Source organism: Stigmatopora argus, chromosome 20, assembly GCF_051989625.1.
Source record: "Stigmatopora argus isolate UIUO_Sarg chromosome 20, RoL_Sarg_1.0, whole genome shotgun sequence".
NCBI classification, from domain to species: Eukaryota; Metazoa; Chordata; class Actinopteri; order Syngnathiformes; family Syngnathidae; genus Stigmatopora; species Stigmatopora argus.
Genome location: NC_135406.1, coordinates 9,783,012 through 9,806,575, shown reverse-complemented (window position 1 = coordinate 9,806,575; position 23,564 = coordinate 9,783,012). Strand labels below are relative to the sequence as shown.

Genomic DNA, 23,564 nt, shown 5'->3' with positions numbered 1-23,564 from the left:
AGTTTGTTTGGCGTCACACGATCAAAATGATTCCATAATTACGTAAAAACCCTTCCAACAGACCCACGACACTTTGATACAATTTATTTCGTTAAACTATTATCACACTTTGGCCAAACGATACATTTCATGTATCGGTCATGTGATTCTTTCTTAAAGCTATACACGCCCCAATACGGGCTTTCTCTCTTGAGCTATCGGCACAGTGCTGTCGCACCAGCGTTGCTCGTTCCATCACTATTTATCAGCAAAACCTGCTTTAGCTTAGCCTAGCTAGCAGCTATCACAGAAACAAGTCGTCGAAGAGCTTGTTTATGCTTTAACTTATCTTAGCTAGCAGCTATCAAAGGGGCAAGTCGTCGAAGAGCTTGTTTCTACTTTAGCTTAGCTTAGCTAGCAGCTATCAAAGGAACAAGTCGTCGAAGAGTTGGTTTATGCTTTAGCTCAGTTTAGCTAGCAAAGAAACAAGTCGAAGGACCTGTTGGAAGTTTCCGGGTTAATTTATTTTAACCTAGTTACCAGCTGTCGAAGTGCTTGTTTATGCTTTTGCTTAGCTAGAAACTATCAAATGAACACGTCGTCGAATAGCTTGTTTATGCTTTAACTTAACTTAGCTAGCAGCTATCAAAGGAACAAGTTGTTGAAGAGCTTGTTTATGCTTTAGCTTAGCCTAGCTAGCAGCTATCAAAGCCGCCATCATCAGAATTCACGTGTGGAAATGTCCGCAAGAACAAAGCGGGTAAAGTTCCAGGAGGAACTTCTTGACGTCAAACAGGAGCCTTCACCTCACCAGCACTCGACACTTTGCAAAGTAAAACACGCGAAAGTTGTTCTTCATAGACTAGAAGGTGGGTTCACTTTTAATTTCCATATAGTATTCCCTTCAAGGTATTCTATTGACATGACACTATTTTAGCGTTCGTTTCATGAATTCGCACTAGCACCATTCGAAGGAAGACGTAACAAATAATATTTCTATTTAAATGTGACCACTCCAGGAGGGAAAGAATGAGTCTCAATGCGTGCTAATAGTTAACAACGGCAGAAAACAGTTGCTTTCCTTTTATTGTATCCTTATCACAAACAATGCATTTTTCTTGATGACGCAAAGCGCGAGCGCCCCCAGAGGCGTTCAAGAGTCATTCCTGCTACTCCCCTCCATTTTTGGCTACATGTTTGAATGACATAACACTTAATAAAGGGAATTGCAATCATTAATAAGGGGAACATTTAATCGAAGTGGACAGGTATGTAAGAGAGAATTTTGAAACACTGATAGTGGTTGTTGTGGATGTTCTAAAGTGAGAACCAATGCACCCTGTTCTTCATTTCACCAAAAATGACTCAGACACAGCCAAGGGCAGCTCTTTAGCCTCAAAAATCAAGTCAAACATATCAGAATTTCTTGCTACATCTGATCTCCCAAGTATCACAAAAAGGTTGGAATGCAGATCCAACATTTCGAGTTTCCGTCGTCCTAATCTTCAAAAAGTGGTCAACAGCAAATTGAATGATTTCGACATCAAAGGCGCTGTTCGGGCCCTCAGTTCATCGAACACGTTTGTTCCGATTGACGACAGTGTCATTACCAAATTGAAAGTAAAACATCCTCCTGCTCCTTCCCCGATCATTCTCCCAGACAATGTTGACCCACCTCAGCTAACTTTCACCCCTGAGTGTCTATCGAAAGCCATTTTGTCTTTCCCTAGTGGATCCGGTGCCGGTCCGGATATGTTGAGACCACAACACTTGAAAGATTGCATTGGGAAACGCCAAGGAGACTCCGCAATCGCTCTCATTTCATCTTTGGTGAAGTTTTGCGAGTTAGGAGCAAATGGGAAGTTTCCAAGCTTCATTCGTGACTTCTTTTTCGGAGCTCAATTATTTCCTCTATCCAAAGTCAATGGAGATATCCGTCCAATAGCAGTTGGAAACACTTTACGTCGCTTGATTGCTAAATGTTTGATTTTTCCACGTCTGTCATCGTTCAAAAACAAACTCCTACCCCAGCAGTATGGCGTGGGTGTAGCCCGGGGTTGTGAAATTATCTCACATGCGGTTCGTGAATTCATCCAGCATTCGATCTCACCCACAATCATCATGAAGATCGATGTCTGAAACGCATTCAACAGCCTTGATCGCAACTCAATATTTCAAGCCGTCAAGAGTTTCAATCCCTCACTCCTGCCATACATCAGTCAATCCTACGGATATTCATCCAACCTCTATTGTGATGACCACATAATCCCCTCAAGCTCCGGTATACAGCAAGGTGATCCCCTTGGACCGGCTCTCTTTGCCTTAGCTGTAGACCATATCTCAAAAGCAGTGTCATCCAAGCTCAACTTGTGCTACTTGGATGATGCAACGTTGGGTGGTGACCCTGATGTGGTTTGGTCGGACGCTGCGATGGTCAAAGAAAATTTCAGAAGCATTGGCCTTGATATCAACGACGCTAAATGTGAAGTTTACCTTTCAAACCTTGCCCCCCACAAAAGACAGAGTACGATTTGTCATTTTCAGGAACTCTTCCCCTCAATTGTTGTTGCACCTACTAATAAATGGTCGTTGTTAGGTGCACCTCTCCACAAAGATTCAATGCAAGAGTTCCTTGATGCACGACTCAACGATTTGAAGCGTTTAACCTCAAATCTGTGCCAAATTGACAATCATCAGGCCATGTTCATCCTACGAAATTGTCTCTTCATTCCCAAACTTCAATACTTGATGAGAAGCTCCCCGACATATCGTAACATGAATTGTCTACAGAGTTTCGACCATGTCATAAAAGATTGTTTATCCTCGTTGTTGAATGTTGACTTTTCACAGTCCGCATGGAATCAGTCGAAACTCCCAATTCGTCACGGTGGCATTGGTATCCGTTCCCTTGTTGACTTGTCCCTCCCCTCTTTTCTGTCATCATTCTATTCTACAGTTGAGTTAGTGCGACCTGTTTTGTCTTCATCTCAAATTGATCCTCATAAATCAATTGACATTGATGGCGCACTAAATGCCTGGAATGAATGTCATTCATCAACTCCAATACATCTCGGAGTACAGAAAGAGTGGGATGAAATCAATTGCCTGAGGATGAAAGGCAATTTGATCGATTCCTCGAATCAGTGGGACCGCAGTCGAATATTATCAGCGTCGACGTTTCCCTCCGGAACTTGGTTGAATGCTTTGCCAAGTGCGACTTTGGGCAATAAGCTCTCCCCCGATGAGCTTCGTATCTCGATTGCTCATCGTCTTGGTGTCAAAGTTTGTGACCCGATTCTGTGCAAATGTGGTCATTCAATAGATAGCCGAGCTCTCCACCCCTTATCCTGCCGTGTCCAAGCTGGTCGTTTCCCTCGTCACTCCAACATCAACGACATCGTTAAACGCGCACTATGTCAAGCTGGTGTTCCTTCAATTCTCGAACCAAGTTGTCTAGTGCGTGCAGACGAGCGAAGGCCTGACGGCTTGTCAATCTTTCCATGGAAGATGGGAAAGTGTTTGACATGGGATGTGACAGTTGTTGACACCTTTTCTCAATCATCAATTGCTTCATCTGCAATAAAAGCGTGCTCAGCTGCGAACAAGGCAGAGTCAATGAAGTCTGTCAAGTATGCACCGCTTGTTGACAGATACTTGTTCCAGCCCATAGCCTACGAAACTTCAGGTGTATGTGGGGACTCCACTTTGAAGTTTCTGTTAGAGGTAGGTTCCCGGCTCGTGGCTGTTTCAAATGAGCCACGCGAGTGTCAATGGCTGTTACAGCGCATCTCTCTAGCAGTGAGCCGCGGCAACGCATACAGTGTCCTCGACTGTGTGAGGAAGGTGTGAAGTTATGTGATATGTGTCATGTTTCACTTAATTTTTATAATTATTATTTTATTTATTTATTTTATTTATGTTTTATTTGACCAATTGCTGCGAGTGTAATTTGTATTTGACGTATCGTCTCAAATGTGAATATTTTCATGAAATAAATTCAGCTTTCCTATTATGCACCCCCGACAATATTTTAGAAATAATATAACGGGTAAGGAAATGCATTTACTTTTTGGGGAATTTCGCAACTTGGATCTTTTTCGTATCTCGAGTCACTCATTTGCATATAAAAAAATTGTAACCTGAAAATTTCGTACTTAGAGGCATTTGTAAGTAGAGGTATGACTGTATTTCAAAGTCATTGATCCCCAAATTAATAGAATAAATGATAATGCTTTTTTTAATGCCTCTCTTTTGGTAAAAGCATTGTATCTAAATCAAAATCTAAAGCATACAAGAGCCTGCTCAAAAAAAGATTTGGGCAAAGTTTAATGGCCTACCATGACCAGTGAAGAAACTTTTCTGACCAACAGTCCCATACTTTGAAAAATTCACATATAAACAGTTTTAAAGTCATGATGCTTTTAACGAGAATACTACAGTAGTAAATAATGAGAATAAAATTAAACTTTTACGAGATAAAAATCAAAATACAACATGAACATGTACATTAAACGAAGTAGTAGTGATTTTCACGTAATATTAGGAGTAAAGGTCATACAATGATGACATTTAAAACCCTACATTCCCTTTTTTTACGTCACTTGAACTGCAAGTTGTTCAGGTTCTGCAGACATTGACTTTGGTGATATTCGATTGGTGTGAAAAAATAGATTGTGGAATAATTTTGGGGATTTATTTGATTCCTGTTGATAAAATTTTGATGATAACTACTATCATTTTAATTTAGGGGGCGTAGACTTAAATTGGAAGATTTTTAGCGCAGCTCCAAAAAGTTTGGGAAACACTGACGTAATGAATTGTATCGCGCCCCCTTCTGTTTGGTTTCATTTCTGTGAACAAGAAATTCAGTCATTTTAATTGGAAAATGGTTCATCTGTGGTGTGTAGAAAATTCCTTCCACGTAACTAATGCCAATGTAAGTGACTTTAAATTTCCAGTCTAGCCTAAAGGACTTCAAATTAGAGAGATAGTTGTCACGGACGGAAATTTCCGCTAGCCCATGCAAAATTCTATCCTAGTGACTACACTAAATAAATCTATTGACTAATAAAAAGCATAAGAATACATTCCATACTCCACATTTCCCCCCTGTAGTTACTTTGAAAGAATTTTCTTTAAACACATCAATTTATATCCCTCCTATCCAGGTTCTAGAATACAAATATCATCAAGTTACTTTCAACAGGGTATGGAAAATAATAAAATCACTTGTCAAGGCAGAGGCGAAAAACTCGAGGTATTTGCGATGTATCCATCACGGCAGAATCTGAAACTATCACTTGGTTGGGCTCTTGCCTGAGAAAAGTGCACTTTGTGGAGAAGCACCTTCAATTATGATGACAATTAGGCTTTTGTCTAGTCAATGATGATGACAAGCCTAAGTCTGATTTTATTTTTTATTTATTTAGCGTCATTCGAGAAAAATTCCTCTGCGTCCCTCTTAATGAGCGAACACAATTTTTAAGTCAAGACAAGTACAATTACCCGGACGACTCGACATCGTGGGACCCGTCACACTTCGAAAGAGTGTGAGAATCTCCAATATGGTCTGCCATGCGGTGATACTGTATGTCACTGTAAGCTACCAGCGTGTGCTGGATAGTGTTTCAAATCATAACTTTCATACAGGGGATTACACACAGAAAAAATACAGAACAGTAACAAAATCGCAAGTGAGGGAGTTGCAAATTTAAACAGAATTGACTGGTTTCATCTCGGATGAAGGTGCAGCAGTGTTCTCCCATCATGGCACACACACCTCCATCCTCCGTCCCGCAACATCCCTAAGGGCTATGACAGTTTGGTTAATAAACACTCATGTAACAGTTCAATGTCTTCACACGAAGCATAACTTTATCCACCCCAAGTTGGGAAAGTAGCAACTGTATGATTTTCTGGGGGCGGACCACAACTTATGGTCACCAGGAACATCACTACCCCAGATTGCATCACGTGGTTTGAATTGCACTGATTTTGCACTGATTTTGATCTCTTATCTCTTACTGTTATGTTCACTCCCCTTAAAAGGAATGCATCTCATCTGCACCACTGCAGATTTAAGTGTGGCGTCTAGACCCAGTGAATTCAGGTTGACAGGATACCTGTGGAAATGGGTATACGGCTACACACAACTTTCATTCGCAACAATCAGTTTCTTCTGGAACACCATGAAATTATACCACACATCTTCTCCATAGTATTTCTCCAGATTCTTCTTTCCATACCACTTCACTCTCCTCTGTGATAGGAGTATGTCACCATCTTGTTTTCGAACTCAAGTCTCTGTGGGCGGGGCGTTCAGACACGCCCAGGCTGTCACTGACAGTCCAGTCACTGTGATGTGGGTGGCAACAGCTTTCACTGCGGCTTCTATGTAGAGGTGCAAAGTCTATGGGAGCTCAAGGTTAAGTGAGGGGTGCTCGTGGCAGGTGAGTAGACGTCAGATGAGTTTTTCACGGACAAGGGTCTTATATCTGTAACAAATTAAACAGTTCCTACAAAAATTTTAAAAGTAGGTATTTCAATGTCCATCATATCTCCCCCCTGTTGAGACATTGTCCATGGCTCAATTTTGGAGTACATTTTTTGGTAGGCACTGTAGGCCTTTAGCTGTGTACAGGTCGTCTGCAGACTGTTCTTGAGATCGGCTCAGCCCTTGTTGCTGTGCATACTGTGCAGCAAGTGTCCGCGCTGCCTCCCCAGCTGCCGCACTGTCGCTTCTTCTTCTTCTTCTTTTTCACCTCAGGCGCCTGAGGATTACCCTCAGCAGCGCTAGAGCTGCCACTGGAACACGGATAAGTTCATCCAGGGAGTTGCCCAAGCCGCGATGGTAGCGTTCGGTCATTAAGGCCGAAGACAGCCGAAGGAGACAACAGCCGCACTGTCGCTGTCTTCAAACACGTACTCAACATCTGCAGACAGCTATTAGGTTGGGCTTAATACCCCAATGAACAAAAATCACAACAATCTTATACTTATTCCATCACTATAGTTTGTGAAAATCTAAATGCCTAATCAGTCAAAATTAAATATGCTAGCTGGTATTCTATTTTGATCACTGCTTCCTTGTTAAGATCAAGAACTATATTTGTTTTTTCCTTTCCTGCAATTACACAAATTAACTAATCATGCTAAAAATAGGAAAAATACAAAAAGCAAACCAGGCTGCTTTCTCCTCAGGAAAACAGCTTTCCAGTTCTCTGCAACAGTTACATTCACATCAATTAATATCCAGAAACAAAATGCACACATTTATAATTCTGAAAAGAATTGAACCCAGTAAAATGTAACCACCCCTTGTTTGTCAGGGTCAACATTTTTAGCATAACTGTGTCCTTTAGAGCAATTAAAGCCCATTACTTTTAAAATGCATACGAAACAAGTCCCAATTCATTTAACAATGTGTATCGAGGTGCATATTAACCTCAGTGTTTTGAAATTCAAAATATCCCAAACTAGTAGTCTTATTATCAAATGTAACATTCCATTGTCTTTGGAGTTTGCCAATCATCTCCTATAAAACTTTGTTAATCAATATTTCTCAATAGTCAGGCATAAAATTAAAATCTAGTTACATTTCTATCCATTTTCTTTCTAATTGTTTACTTTAAAAATCTGTAAGAAGTTTTGGTCTCAATTGAAACGCTTTCATCTTTTTTATGGAGACAATAAAACCAATATAAAAAGTTCCTTATGGTTTATCGCATTGCCCCTCGAGCAATAATCTTTCCAATCAATATTGGAGTGCTTGCCATTTCGTTTGATCACGTCAAAAAGTTTATCTTACCTGTCTCCTCATACGTTTCAACTGAGAGAACCTTCTTACAGTGCACAAGATGGATCCGTTATTTTCATGTCTGCTGGTTGGTCAGCAACACTTGCACGAACACTCTCATCCTGGGTTGCTCTCCATGTTTCCTGTTGAGAAACACGATCTCCCTCTGCCAACCCAAAATTAATGCGTTCCTTTAAAGTTTTTTCTTTTATGCAGATATATGATTAGCCTCATCCTCCAGTTCCAATCGTGTAGTGAATAATGGCGTTTGGTACATTCCACTAAATTGGATTTCCATATTTCGACCTCGTTATGTAGGCGCAATGATTTCATAACAAAATATGGAACCTTTTTTCAATTCAGTCAATTATTCTGTTAACACAATTTGGATGCCATTATCACAATAAATCAATAGTACTTTGGAATTTCGTATCAAGCACTGTCTTTGTTTTTTGTTTTTCTCAGTGCTCCTAAATTTTGCATAGCAGATTTGTTTCTCCACTTCAAGTTTCACGTTTGGAGCACTGCTGCTTTTTTCACCAAAAATTTCATTGGACTAAACAATTTTCCATCATTTTCATCAAAAATTGATTTCAAATTTCTAAATCATTTTCCACCTTGATATCTGATTGATTATATATCTTGGTGGTTGGCCAATTAGAAACACAAAAAGACAAACAACCATTCACGCTCACTCAGACATCAGTGGTCTGCAATTTTTCATCACTAGTGGAGACTGCCATCCCACGTCTGGGCTTTTTGGCAGCTCACCTCCATTTTGCTGTCTTATCAGCCTAATCATTCTCAAAAGAAATAGGTTAACGTCATTTGGTTGACATCAACTGTTTGATGCTAATACAATTCGTATATCATTAATATTCTAATAGTCATTAATATGACCCATGCCAAAGCATATTTCATCTGCTAATGGGCAAAACAAGATACATATCCCGTGCACTGAATATGTATGATACTTTAATCCATCTCAGGGAAATCATGCCTATCCTAAATTAATTATTCTATCTAAACTTGCCAGGTATAATTTACCTAATAATTTGGATCAATGCCATTTCTGCATTGTCTTCATGTTTGATATCATTAATAATTTTGATGATTCTTAATACTTAAGTCTAAATCGCAAATCACTCTCATATTGCTAAAATAGCTATGAGGATAGCTAAATTGCGCTATGAATTCCTATTGAATTCCTATCCGCTCCAAGAAGGCGGTTTTTGTTTAAAATAAGAACCATTTTCTGTAACTCATTGTTACCAGAATTAAAATTTAGGGAAAATAACCTTTCACTAGGCATTTCCTAATATAAATTTCAGTGTTTAATAAAGGACCCATAATTTGTCACTAATATATTACAACACTGTCATCTCTCTGTCTCTCTCTCTTTCCCTCCCCCTCCCTGTTTGTGCAGGGGGAGGGGGCCTTGGGCTGGGCTCTCTCTCTCTCTCTCTCTCTCTCTCTCTCTCTCTCTCTCTCTATCTCCCCCTCTGTGGGGAGACAATCGGACTCAAGTGATTTAGGTTCATACCTGCAGCGGCATTTGCGTGCTCTGGTTCCTCTCTTCTGACTCCATCTTGTGGTAGTCCTCCTTGCCAGCGACTTTGTTCAGCTTGTGCTCATTTGTTAGGTGTGAACGGGGCAGTAGACTCTATGGGCGACCCCCCTCTTTTTGTTTGCACCGGGTGTGCGTGGCTTGGCGGGTGAGGGGTGTGAAAATCTGTGAAGGGGGGCTGGCCGTAAAGTGGGCTTCTTGCCATTGTTTCTTCACCGGGCCTAACATCAATCACAGCGGCTATGGTTTTTCTTTGTTCTGCCCTTTTTATTTTCTTCTTAACCCTTTGTTCTTCTCGTTTTGCAGCTTGTTCTATCCACACTTTAATATCTTCCAGCTGTTTACATATTTTTTCTTGCTTCTTCCCTTTGTTTACAGCCTTTTTTTACTTCTAAACTCCTTTTGAATAGCTTGCAAAGGCCGTTATTCTCTTCAATCCTCTCGATTCATGAGCGCATACCGAGCGCGTCATAAAGCGCGTCACGGCCTACTTCCGGTTCTTGACAAACGCTTCTGGTTTATATATTAGTAGTACTATACTTTTTAATCTAGCGCTTTCTTACTCATCGGGTGCAGTATTTTTTGAAGCTTTATTTTTAACAATCTCCGAAAATCCTTTTAACAAAGGGGACTCTAACCCCTACCATAGTGGGACTCTAACCCCCACCTTAGGGGGACTTTAACCCCCACCCTAGGTTAAGCTGCGTCACCAGCCCACCTCTTGGATCGACATTTAGTTGGCCAGACCGACTAAATGTACGTCCGTTGCATACCTTACGTATCTATTTTCCTTTTTTCCGACATACGTACTTCTCAACAGTATGCACAATTTATCTCCCACTTTTGGAGCGTTTTTCTCGACTATTCCACAAATGAAAAACGGAATTTTCGCCAGACTTGTTCTACACATTAATTTTAAACAGCCCCTTACCGTCTCTTGTGCCTCCTCTTTTCCGATGGGGGTTCGTTCTTCAAACGGGCCGCGATCGACCGAAATGCCCTCTCTTTAAAAGTAGGAGTAGCTGACGTCAGTAATTCTCGGCCTTCAGTCCACCGCGGTCTGGAAATTCAGAAATGAATCTCCCGGGTTTCTAAGGCACCAGAAAATGTTGGATCTAATCGATAAACATTCAATAACTTCGAATTAGAGGAAGCACACAGAGTCGGCCATGATGAGTTTTATCTAGCTTCAGCTGAAGGAGGGAGTCAGAGCAGCCAGCGCCAGGAGCGCATCTATCCTCCAGCCTGACTAGTTTGAACTCCCTGAATCCCCCCAACAGGTCGACCAGTTTTATTGACAAAGGTCATGTGACATAGGTACAAACTTTAGGCGGGAAACTGTGAACAAAGAAATGGGTGTGTCATGGTAGATGATGCGCCCCTAACTCATAGGTGTCACGGACGGAAATTTCCGCTAGCCCATGCAAAATTCTATCCTAGTGACTACACTAAATAAACCTATTGACTAATAAAAAGCATAAGAATACATTCCATACTCCACAGTTTACGAAATATATCATTTGCTTTGTGTCTTTGCAGGTTTCAGAAAATATCTTGATCCTGATGGGCAACAGTCTGTTGGCTTTAAAGAGGAAGTTGAGCTCCCCCAAATCAATGAGGAGGAGCCACAGTTCCCTCAACAACAAATGAGAGAAGAGCAACTTCCAATCAAAAAGGAGGAAGATGATTTCACCTGGTCAACTGGTGAGCCCATGACGAGGGAAGATGATCTGGGCGTGGCCAGCAGAGGGGCGGGGCCAGAAAACACCACAACATGCCCCCAAATTAAAGAGGAGGAGCCAGAATTCCCTCAACAGCATCAGAAGAGCAAAGAGCAACCTCCAATCAAAAAGGAGAAGCAAGATGTCATCGGGTCAACTGGTGAGCCTTTCAAGAGGGAAGAGGATCTGGGAGTGGCCGGCAGAGGGGCGGAGCCTCCGCATGGCAGCAGCTCAACAGACGGATGGCAAGCAGAGAATTTAATTGCTCCTTTATCAGATAGTGACGACTTGTTTTATGATGATGATGACGATGAAGGTGCTAAGGAAAATCCCATTGGCGACAAACTCTGCAAATGCTCTCAGTGTGGGAAAGCATTTCGCAATAAGTATCTTTTAAAATCACATATGATGAACCACACTGGTGAAACACCATTTTCGTGCTTAATTTGTGGTAAAAGATATACACTGAAAGGAACCTTAAAAAGACACACAAGAACCCACACTGTTGAAAATCCATTTTCCTGCTCAGTTTGTGGTAAAAGATTTACACAGAAAGGAACCTTAAAAAGACACACAAGAACACACACTGGTGAAAAAACATTTTCCTGCTCAGTCTGTGTTAAAATATTTACACAGAAAGGCACCTTAAAAAGGCACATAAGAACCCACACTGGGGAAAAGCCATTTTCATGCTCAGTTTGTGGACAAAGATTTACAGAAAGGGGAAGTTTAAAACTACACACAAGAACCCACACTGGTGAAAAACCATTTTCATGCTTAGTTTGTGGTAAAAGATTTTCAGAGAAGGGAAGTTTAAAAATACACACAAGAACCCACACTGGTGAAAAACCATTTTCATGCTTAGTTTGTGGTAAAAGATATGCACTGAAAGGAACCTTAAAAAGACACACAAGAACCCACACTGGTGAAAAACCATTTTCCTGCTCAGTTTGTGGTAAAAGATTTACACAGAAAGGAACCTTAAAAAGACACACAATAACACACACTGGTGATAAACCATTTTCCTGCTCAGTCTGTGTTAAAATATTTACACAGAAAGGCACCTTAAAAAGACACATAAGAACCCACACTGGGGAAAAACCATTTTCATGCTCAGTTTGTAGACAAAGATTTACAGTGAGGGGAAGTTTAAAACGACACACAAGAACCCACATGGTGAAAAACCATTTTCATGCTTAGTTTGTGGTAAAAGATTTTCAGAGAAGGGAAGTTTAAAAATACACACAAGAACCCACACTGGTGAAAAACCATTTTCATGCTTAGTTTGTGGTAAAAGATATGCACTGAAAGGAACCTTAAAAAGACACACAAGAACCCACACTGGTGAAAAACCATTTTCGTGCTTGATTTGTGGTAAGTCTTTCTCTCACAAGCACCACTTAGAATGCCACACAAGAAACCACATTAGTGAGAACTCCTTGTTGCTGCGAATTTAATGTATGGACATTTTTACAGAAGGGAACTTTAAAAGACTAAACAACCCGCACTGGGGGCAAGCCCTTTTTTTTTGCTTAATTTGTGGTCCAAATTCCCTCCCAAGCTTAAAAACACCCATAATAAAATCAACAGAAAGTTCGAAAAAGCGAGGAAAGCAGGAGTTAAATGTTTTATTTCAAGTTAAAAGTTTAGTTTTATTTCTTGTTTTGAACTTGACCAGAACTGACTTTTGGTTCATTTTGTAGTTCTATTCCACTTTTATATTCATCCATAGTGATTTGATTTGCATGTGTTTAAAAAGACTTGGCAATTGGTATATGAAGTCAAATGTATCTTGTTTGTTATTGGAATTCACTCAATATTGTTATATACCTATCACCATTAATAAAACAAAAACAAAAAATTGATGTCTTGAAACTTGTCGTTGATTGCCCATTGCTTTTACCTGTGTCACACCCAACTGTTTTTCCATGTCTCGTTAACCCATGTCTGTGTATTTATTTTTGTGTTCTACCTCTTTTGGTTCTTTTTTTGTAATTTTGGATTCTGGGCTTATATGTTTTCAATTTGCTTTTGGTCTTTATTTAAAACCCTTTGATATATCATAATGATGGGACGATGCTACCTCAAGCAGTGTATTGACACACTGTCGGCACTGTATTGAAACCGTGTTGGTCACCCAATAGTGACCCCTGCAGTAGTTTTAATATCCTTGCAGGTGAAAAAAAATCCATGTTTTTTTTTATTCCAAACGGAGTTTATATGTAAAATAGATCAAATTTGAGAGTACAAAGTGATTATTTCATTTGGCGTCACACGATCAAAATGATTCCACTCTGAGGAAGACTTCTTAGAACAAGTCATAATTACGTAAAAGTGCTTCCAACAGACCCACGACACTTTGATACAGTTTATTTCTTTAAACTATTATCACACTTTGGCCAAACGATACATTTCCTGTACCGGTCACGTGATTCTTTCTTAAAGCTATACAGTGGTACCTCGTCATACGACCGTTCGTCATACGGAATGCTCGTCTTACGGGGGAAATTTCGATCGAATAATTCGCCCGTGATGCGGTCAAAATTTCGTGATACGACCAAGCCAGGTAGCCATGGCATTTTTTTTGGCATATCTTTCGTGTGTAACAATATTTACGAGCACCGGATGAGCTATTCAGACCAGGAAACGCACAACGCGCATGCGCGGTGAAAAGAGGGCTTTCTGGGTAATGAAGTATACTCGTGCTCGCAAAAGCATCCCCGGTAGCAACTCCATCATAGGCGCCATTCGAGGGGATGCGAACACAGATGCTACAAGCTAAAAGGAGCCGCTAGCCAGCGCCCCCGAAGCTCCCATAAGCAACGGGGCGATCGCTGATAAAAGACTCTGCTCGTTGGCTGCTCATAAGAACATCGGGGGCACTGGCTCGCTACAGCATCCCCGGTAGCAACTCTATCATAGGCGCCGTTCGAGGGGATGCGAACACAGATGCTACAAGCTAAAAGGAGCCGCTAGCCAGCGCCCCCGAAGCTCCCATAAGCAACGGGGCGATCGCTGATAAAAGACTGCTCGTTGGCTGCTCATAAGAACATCGGGGGCACTGGCTCGCTACAGCATCCCCGGTAGCAACTCTATCATAGGCGCCGTTCGAGGGGATGCGAACACAGATGCTACAAGCTAAAAGGGAGCCGCTAGCCAGCGCCCCCGAAGCTCCCATGAGCAGCGGTGCGATCGCTGATAAGACTGCTGCTCGTTGGCAAGTGGTCGTGCGTTCTCCGATTGTGAGGACATTTGTGTGCATCATTTTCGGAATATTTTGAAGGGAATAGTACGACAGCAAACAGCCCATCGATAGCGAACGTGAGGGTGGAGTGTTTGTTCTGTTTACGAGTGCGTCGTGTGGAATACAAACCGAAGCCCCCCGCCCCTTTTGTGCGTCTCTCTCTCCCCTCGGCGAAATCCGCCCAATTTTAGTTAGATTAAACACTTTATTTCTATTAAACCACTCGTTATTTATTACTTTGTCAATATATGGCGAATTATAAGAAATAAAACATTTTTTTCAATCCAATATCCTGTTTTTGGTGTTTTTTTCAGAGAGTTGGAACGAATTAATTTGTTTCCCATTCATTTCAATGGGAAACTTTACCTCGAGTTACGAGTATCTTGTCATATGAGCTCAGTCCCGGAACGGATTAAGCTCGTATCTCGAGGTACCACTGTACTACACGCCCCAATACAGGCTTTCTCTCTTGAACTCTCGGCATGCTATTGACTTGCCAGTGTCGGTCGTTCCATCACTATTTATCAGCAAAACCTGCTTTAGCTAAGCCTAACTAGCAGCTATCAAAGGAACAAGAGTAGAACAATGAGAAATGTGGTGTTAAAATAAATGTACTCCGGACACCAAGGGATTGTGAAGTCAAAGGCTCTAGCTCGCAAGTACACATGGTGGCCCAATCTGGATTCTGACATTGATAAGATCTGCAAAGAATGTGGAATATGTCAAATCGAGCAGAAAATGCCCCAACATGTACCACTTCCTCCATGGGAATTCCCCGGTGAGGCCTGGAAGAGGCTGCACATAGATTTTGCAGGCCCCTTCCTCAACAGCATGTTCATTGTGGTTGTGGATTCATACACCAAGTGGTTGGAAGTCTATCACATGTCACAGATAACAACACAAGCAACAGTGACAAGGCTGAAAAGACGGTTTGCTTCATATGGACTTCTAGAACAAATTGTGACTGATAACACAACAACCTTCACCTCTGAAGAGTTTCAGAACTTCGTGATAAAGAATGGCATCAGGCATACAACGAGTGCACCAGGGCACCCAGCAACAAACGGCTTGGCAAAGAGATATGTCCAAACATTCAAGACCGGAATGAAAAAACTTGCCAGCCTGCCCTGCAGCATCGAGGACAAACTTTCACTATTTCTGCTACAGTACCGGACCACTCCCAACTGCACCACGGGTCAGTCTCCAACGGATTTATTTCTCCACCGACATGTCTGCACCCGGCTGGACTTCCTGAAGCCTAGCATCAGAGAGACGGTTCGCAGAAAGCAGTATCAATAAAAAACCAACATGACTTCTCGGCAGAGGATAGCACTTTCAACAAGGACAAACTTGTATATCTCCGTAATACAACAGGAGGAGGAGGTAACAAATGGATTCCTGAACAAGTGGTTAAACAAACAGGACCTGTGTCGTATCAAGTCAAAGAAAGAGATTCTGACACTGTGCATCGGCGTCATGGAGATTAGCTGCGTGCCAGAGCTCAACCTGCAAATGACTGAAATAGATCCACACTGAACCTAATGAAGTGAACACACCCACGTCAGAACCTGATGCACACTCGGAACATATTGAAACGAACACACCCAAGGTCATTGGGGATTGGATTGGATTGGATAACTTTATTCATCCCGTATTCGGGAAATTTCGTTGTTCCAGTGGCAAGAGGGTGAGGATGCAGGAATAGCAAAGGCATTTTAGACATGAATAGATAGATAATAAGTAGGTCAAGAAATAAATACATGAATAAATATATAATTAAATAAGCGTGTTGCTTAGCACATATATACATACATACACATAAATGTAGATGCATGCATACGGTAGGTCTTAACACACAGCCATTTTTTTGTTAAAGAGCCTGACAGCTGATGGGAGGAAGGATCTGCGGAAGCGCTCCTTCCTGCAATGAGGGTGCCGCAGTCTATTGCTAAAGGAGCTTCGGAGGGACTCCACAGACTCATGCAGGGGGTGGGAGGTGCTGTCCATGATGGACATCATCCTGGTCAGCATCCTCCGCTCTCCCACTTCCTCCACAGAGTCCAAAGGACAGCCCAGAACAGAGCTGGCCCTCCTGACCAGCTTATTCAGCCTGTTCCTGTCCCTCTCCGTGCTCCCGCATCCCCAACAAAGCACTGCATAAAACACTGTAGATGCCACCACAGTGTCGTAGAAAGTTCTCAGCAGTGTCCTGCACACTCCAAAGGACCGTAGACTCCTCAGTAGGTAGAGGCGGCTCTGGCCCCTTTTGTACAGGGCATCTGTGTTTGTGGACCAGTCTAGTTTGTTGTTGAGGTGAACACCCAGGTACTTAAAATTCTCCACGATTGTACCAGTGTATCCATTGGTTCCGTCTGACCCGCCTTTACTGAGACACTCAGACCGTGTGCGTAAAAAAACAAGCAGATATCTGAATAGCTAAGTAAATGATACATGCTGCTGTTCATACTGTTGTTTGCATACTTGTTTTTTGTTGTAAAAACTTTGTTATGAGGGACACAGGTTATTTTGAAAAAAATATTGCTTTAAATTTAAGAGGGGGATGATGTGGTGTATTCCAGGTTATTTCGAAAAAATACTGCTTTAAATTTAAGAGGGTGATGATGTGGTGTATTCCAACCTATTACGCGCATGCGTCCTTTGGTGTCTGCATGGTTGCATCCTTGGTTCAAAGTAAAAGACGTTAACGGATGATTGTGTCCTGGCTCTGTTCTTCAATACAGTACAACTAGCTAGCAGCTATCAAAGGTGCCGCCATCATCAGAATCCACGTGTGGAAATGTCGGCAAGAACACGACGGCCAAAGTTCCAGAAGGAACTTTTTGACCTCAAAGGGTATAGACTAGAACAAGGGTGTCAAATTCGGGTTGGTTCGCGGGCCGTATCAACATCAACTCGATTTCATGTGGGCCGGACCATTTTAGATGTAATATTTAGATAGTTTTTTAAAATAAAGGGTTAAAAGAACTGGATCAAAAGCCCTAAATAATCAGGTTTTTTATAGATCTAAACAATGTTTACTTGAGTTCTTTTTTCTTAGTAAGGAAAACATCTTTACATCATTTGTTTTTAATTTCAAAAGGAAAACAAATCTTTTTAAATATGTTCCATATTAAAGTGGAATTACAGAAAATATTTTTATATAATCATTTCTAGATTTTACAAAATGCTTTTTGAATGAGAAAAAAATGGTTAAAAAACAATTGCAATTAGTGATTTAAAAAGGGGAAAATCAGGAAACATGACATACATCGATAATCTTCATTTGAATTTGACCCTAAAACAGAAAGTCGGCACTCATCATTTACTTTCTCGGGCCGCACAAAATGATGCGGCAGGCCAGATTTGACCTCTGGGCCACCACTTTGACATCCGTGGTCTAGAAGGTGGGTTGACTTTTTATTTCCACCAATTCCCTAAATGTTTAATGGAAAAATACCTTTAAGGCTTAAAGGTATTCTATTGACGTAATCATATTATTGCGTTCGTACTTTTTCATTAATTTGCACTAGTACCGTTCGAAGAAAGACATAATAAATTCTATTTCAATTTTTATGTAACCACTCTAGGATGGAAATAATAAGTCTCAACACGTGTTTATGCTTAAACAATGGCGGAAAAACGTAGCTTTCCTTTTAGTGAAACCTTATCACAAACAAACATTGTATTTTCCGTTATTACGCAAAGCGCGAGCGCCCCCCAGAGGCGTTCAAGAGTCATTCCTGCTACTCGCCCTCCATTTTTGGCTACATGCTTGAGTAACATAACACTTACTTACATACTGTTAATTTGAAATGCAAAAAAATGAAGATACAGATACACTAAACAACAACCAGAGCAGCGTTCAAACAAAAATGTCAAAGTTGCGGCCCGAGGGCCAAATCTGGCCCCACTGCTACTCCGTGGTGCGGGCTGCGAAAGTACTTCACATTTAATGTTAAAATTCAAATGAAATTATATATAAATTGAATATTTACTATTTTACCCACTATTTCTTTCCGTATTTTTTAATTCAAAAATCTAATATTGAGTGTTTTGATTTGGTTTTAATAAAAATAATAATATAGAAATAACAAAAAAATGTAAAAAGAAGTGATTTAAATCATTTTCTGTGTTTTTAATTTAATTCAAATAATATTTTTCTCTATATGAAAAACAAAAAAAGGAATATTTAATGGTTTCTTTAAATAAAAATCCCCCAAATAATGATAGACTAACTACTGAATAAAAGATAATGTTTTTTTTAATGCCCCCCCCCCCCCCCCCGTTGGTGAAAGCATTGTAACTAAATTAAAATCTTAAACATAAGAGAATGTTTTCAATTAAAAGGCTCCAAAAAGATTTGGGAACCTTTTAAAGGCCTAGCATCACCTGTGAAGATACTTTACTCACCACTAGTCCTTTCTTTGTAAAAAAAAATACACCCAAAAAAACTGTTATAAACTCATTTGACTGTTGACGGAGGTAAGTATTGCATGGTGACGAACTGAATGTATGGCGCCCTCTTCCGTTTCGTTTCATTTCTGTGAACAAGAAATTTGGTCATTTTAATTTGAAAGTGGTTAATATTTGTTGTGTAGAAAATTCTTTCAGCGTAACTAATGACTTTACATTTCCAGTCTAGCCTAAAGGACTTCAAATTAGAGAGATAATCCATCAAACATATCATTTATCTTCGTGTCTTTGCAGGTTTCAGAAAATATCTTGATCTTGATAGGCAATACTGTTGGGTTTAAGTTTGAGGTCCCCAAATTAAAGAGGAGGAGCCAGAGTTCCCTCTGCAACAATTGAGAGGAGCCACTTCCAATCAAAAAGGAGGGAGATGATTTCACCTGGTCACTTGGTGAGTTCCTGAAGAGGGAAGATGATCTGGGCGTGGCCAGCAGAGGGGCGGAGCCAGCAAACACCACAACATGGCCCCTAATTAAAGAGGAGGAGCTAGAGTTCCATCAACAACAGCACAAGAGAGAAGAGTAGCCTCCAATTAAAAAGGAAGAGCAAGATATCATCGGGTCAACTGGTGAGCCTTTCAAGAGGGAAGATGATCTGGCCGTGGCTGGCAAAGGGGCGGAGCCTCTGAACGGCAGCTCAGCAGAAGGATGGCAAGCAGAGAATTTAATTGCTCCTTTATCAGATAGTGATGACTTGCTTTATGACGATGAAGGTCTTAAGGAAAATCCCAGTGTGGGAAGAAAACATTTCGCAATAAGTATCTTTTAAAATCACATGAGTAGCCACGCTGGTGAAACACCATTTTCCTGCTCAGTTTGTGGAAAAACATTCACTCAGAAGATACACTTAAATAGCCACTTAAGAATTCACACTGATGAAAAAACATTTTCGTGCTCAGTTTGTAGTAAGACGTTTGTAGAAAGGCCTTTTTTGCTTCATTTGTGGTCCAACATTCCGCCCCAAGAATTCCTTTAAAAAAAAACCATAATAACCCACATTGGTCAGAAATCATTTTTCTGCTCAGTCTGTTGGATTTATTCAAAATATTTAAATGACGAGTGTCGTTTTTGAGTCACATGTTGCTAAAATGAGTCTTCTGTGAATTTGGCTGTAAAAAAACAGAGAGAAAAGCAGAAGTTAAATGTTGTTTAATTTCATTTGATCGTTTCAATTAGCTTTGTAAGCTATATTCATTTCATATTTTTGGGTGGAAAAAAACTACAGTTTGATTTACTGTAATGATTTGCTACATTGCATGTTATGGGAATTTGAAGTTTTGTGTTTGTTTTTCCAGGTTGTAAAATTTGGAATATCATTTGGGCGATAAAAGTAGGACTAATTTCGAATATCTTCTTTTTCTGGTTTGTCTTTTTCCAATTAACATCTTTTGATTGTGTGTACACGAGGAAAGAAATATATATTTATGAGGTGTAAAATTGAAAAAAACAGAAATCACAATCGCTTTGTCTGTTTTGTTTCCGTCTTCTGTTTTTTCTGGCAAATTTTTCTGTCCTGTGCAGTCAACTTGTTAAGCTGCTTGTGTGAAATATTTGTCTACGTTTTTTTTCAAGGCCGCAGCCATTTTGCAACGAATATTAGTTGTTTTTTTACACAGGCCGCTGCGCAGTAATCATGTTCCGTTTGGGATTTCGCCTTTGTAGCCGTACTCAAAATATTTCACCACATCTGTTTTTGGTAATTTTTCACTTCACGGCTTTCTACATTGCAGAATTTTTCTGAAGTATACAAAAAAAGGGCATAAAAATGTTTAAATCTACGCAGAAGCTTCCAGGCAGATGAAAAATGGCGGAAGTCAGGGCACCATTTCGTCTTTGGCGCTAAAATGGTTGGCTCTTAGCACCAAAGAAGCGAATACCGCAGAAGACTGGGAGCGCTGAAAACGATAAATGATTTTTTTTGTTTTTTTTAATTAATATCAAACGGAGAGGAACTATTTTCACTGTGAGTACATTATTTAAAGTATTAAAAGTTATGAAGGAAAGTAACATTTGACATGTAGAATAGTTCAATAACAAAAGAGCTGTGTCTGTTTTCTCAAGCAGGCCAGATCACACAATGCGTGTAGGAGAAGCCATAAAAAAGAGATGGCGGGACACCCCCTTTCCTTTGGGGTCCTTTTGGAAAACGAACATGCATGGAAATTTAAGGATTGCAGGGTCAATAGGTCAATTAAAAACAGAGTTGCTTTAATTAGCAATGGCAATGTTAGTGGAAAAAATGGCTTGTTGTTTACTGGTTTCTTAACAGGATACAGTGGTACCTCGAGATACGAGCTTAATGCGTTCCGGGACTGAGCGCGTATGTTGATTTACTCGTACCTTAAATCAAGGTTTCCCATAGAAATGAACTAAAAACAAATTAATTCGTTCCAAGCCTCTGAAAAAACACCAAAAACAGGATATTGGATTGAAAAAAACATTTATTTGTTCTAATTCGCCATCTATTAACAAAGTCACAAATAACTACTGGCTTAATAGTACTAAAACTAGACAGAGAGACTTTTTGCACGGCAACACGCTCGTAACATAACATAAACAAATTTAAATGAAGTTGAATTACGATGCAGACTCAAAAAGGAGTTTTATCGAACCTAACACTAAACTTAATTCTAATTTTGTTTGACATTTGACACCTTTCTTCTCCCGGGTTGGCTCTATTTGCCTCGCCTCCAAACTGACTTTCAGATGCAACCTATCGAGGGTTGTTTGCTTTTGTCTTCCCTTCAAAATATTCCCAAAATGATGCACACAAATGTCCTCACAATAGGATAACGCACGACCACTTGCCAACGAGAAGTAGTATACTCCTCTCGTATTAGCAATCGATCCGCCATTCGCACTAACGGAAAAAAACACTGAAAAAATGCAATGCTCCGCCCAGTGCTCGTAGAGACATTACACGAGGGCCTTGCGACGGGAAAGACAGTGGCCATGATGTTCTTATGAACAGCGTCTCGGGTCCGCTGTATGCTCGTATATCAAAATTTGTCTCATATCTCAAGATAAATATTTGCTCGAAATATTACTCGTATCTCAAATTGCTCGTATGTCTGAGCACTCGTATGTCGAGGTATTACTGTACTGTAATAAATAGCTAGACTGGTTTCCTCCATATACAAACTTTACTTACTTCTCACAAGTGAACATAACAAGGTCGACTTGATTCCAAAACAATAGAAAGACTGAGTAACCTAAAAAAAAAAGAAAAAAATACAAAAGGAAAACCAAGCTGGATTCTTCACAGGAGTTTAAAAGCCACTTCTCCAGCCTGGCACACAAAAAAGGGCACTTGTTCCCTGCAATAGTTACATTCACATTCAGAAACAAATAAATAAATGTATATTTTTAAATAGAATTGAACCACCATCTTCCCCTGTTGGCAAGGATTAATATATTAAGCCTGTACCCTTTACAGCAATTAAGCCATATAAAATGCATGCTAATCAAGAACTCCAAATTCATTCAATAATGTGAATAATACCCCAACCTAGTAGTTTTTTGCAAACATTTAACATTACATTCCCTTTGTAGTTTGTCTATCATCTCCTATAAAACTTTCTTACTCAATGTTTTTCCAATAGTTACACATAAAATAAAAATCTAGTTACATTTCTAACAATTATCCCCTTCAACATCAAAAAGATAAAAACAATTTACCGTAATCACAGACATGAAGTTACCGAATTTTCACACCTGTAGAAAGAAAACAATCTTTTATATAATAATTTTTCAAATTGTTCTAATTAATGTATTCATTAAATCTGAGCAAATAACGCTTTACTTTTTTGTTACCTTTGAATTTGGAAGGCTGATTTTGTCAACAAAAAGACCCAAAAAGTATTTTTCACCAAAAAGAGAGCTTTATTGAAACTACCAAAAAGATGACACGTTAAATTACAGATTAAAAAGTGTAAACAAGATTTTCAGAATGCAAATTACAATTATACTTCGATTACAATGATCTTTCATACAGAAATTGAAAAAGCAAGCAATGCTGTGATTGGCCACTGCTTATCACAACACATTTGCGTCTTTTAAGTCTATCCTGACGACAAAATCTCTGGCAAGAAGCTGAGCAGGAAAAGGGTTTCTGACCGATGTGGGTAATTGTGTTTTTAAGATATTCCTGCCACAAATCGAGCAAAAAAGGGCTTTTCTCCTCTGCGGGTTGTTAAGTCTTCTTTTCAGGTTTTTCAATTGTGTAGCTTTTTAATTGGGCTGTTGTAGCGAATTTGTGGCCACAGACTGAGCAGGAAAACATGGTTCCCCAGTGTGGGTTATTAAGTGTTCTTTTAAGCTTCTCCTATGGGAAAATGTTCGACCACAAACTGAGCAGGAAAATGGTTTTTCGCCCGTGTGGGTTCTTGTTTGGTCTTCTAAGTGGTGCTTTTGAGAAAAGGCTTTACCGCAAACTGGACACGAAAATGGTTTTACACCAGTGTGGGTTCTTGTGTGTTTTTTAAAATTTCCCTTCTCTGTAAATGTTTGACCACAAACTGAACACGAAAATTGTTTTTCACCAGTGTGGGTTCTTATGTGGATTTTTAAGGATTCATTTTGAGAAAAGGCTTTACCGCAAACTGAACACGAAAATGGTTTTTCACCAGTGTGGGTTCTTGTGTGGTCTTCTAAGTGGTGCTTTTGAGAAAAGGCTTTACCGCAAACTGAACACAAAAATGGTTTTTCACCAGTGTGGATTCTTGCGTGACGATTTAAGTCTCCCTTCTGTGTTAATCTTTGACCACAAACTGAACACGAAAATGGTTTT

General features: G+C 40.1%; 1 protein-coding gene across 1 annotated transcript; it reads left to right on the top strand.

Annotated features, from left to right (window-relative positions):
• Positions 1–130: 130 nt before the first annotated feature.
• Positions 131–12,409, top strand: LOC144065588 (uncharacterized). The gene is made up of 2 exons (XM_077588564.1): positions 131–848; positions 10,881–12,409. The coding sequence occupies exons 1-2, from the start codon at positions 719–721 to the stop codon at positions 12,260–12,262; spliced, it is 1,512 nt and encodes a 503-aa protein (XP_077444690.1). The 5' UTR covers positions 131–718; the 3' UTR covers positions 12,263–12,409.
• Positions 12,410–23,564: the final 11,155 nt, after the last annotated feature.

Coding starts and splice junctions, on each gene's coding strand:
- LOC144065588 (XM_077588564.1), top strand. CDS start 719: ATGTCCGCAAGAACAAAGCGGGTAAAGTTCCAGGAGGAACTTCTTGAC. Junction 849..10,880: donor TGTTCTTCATAGACTAGAAG/GTGGGTTCACTT, acceptor GTGTCTTTGCAG/GTTTCAGAAAATATCTTGAT.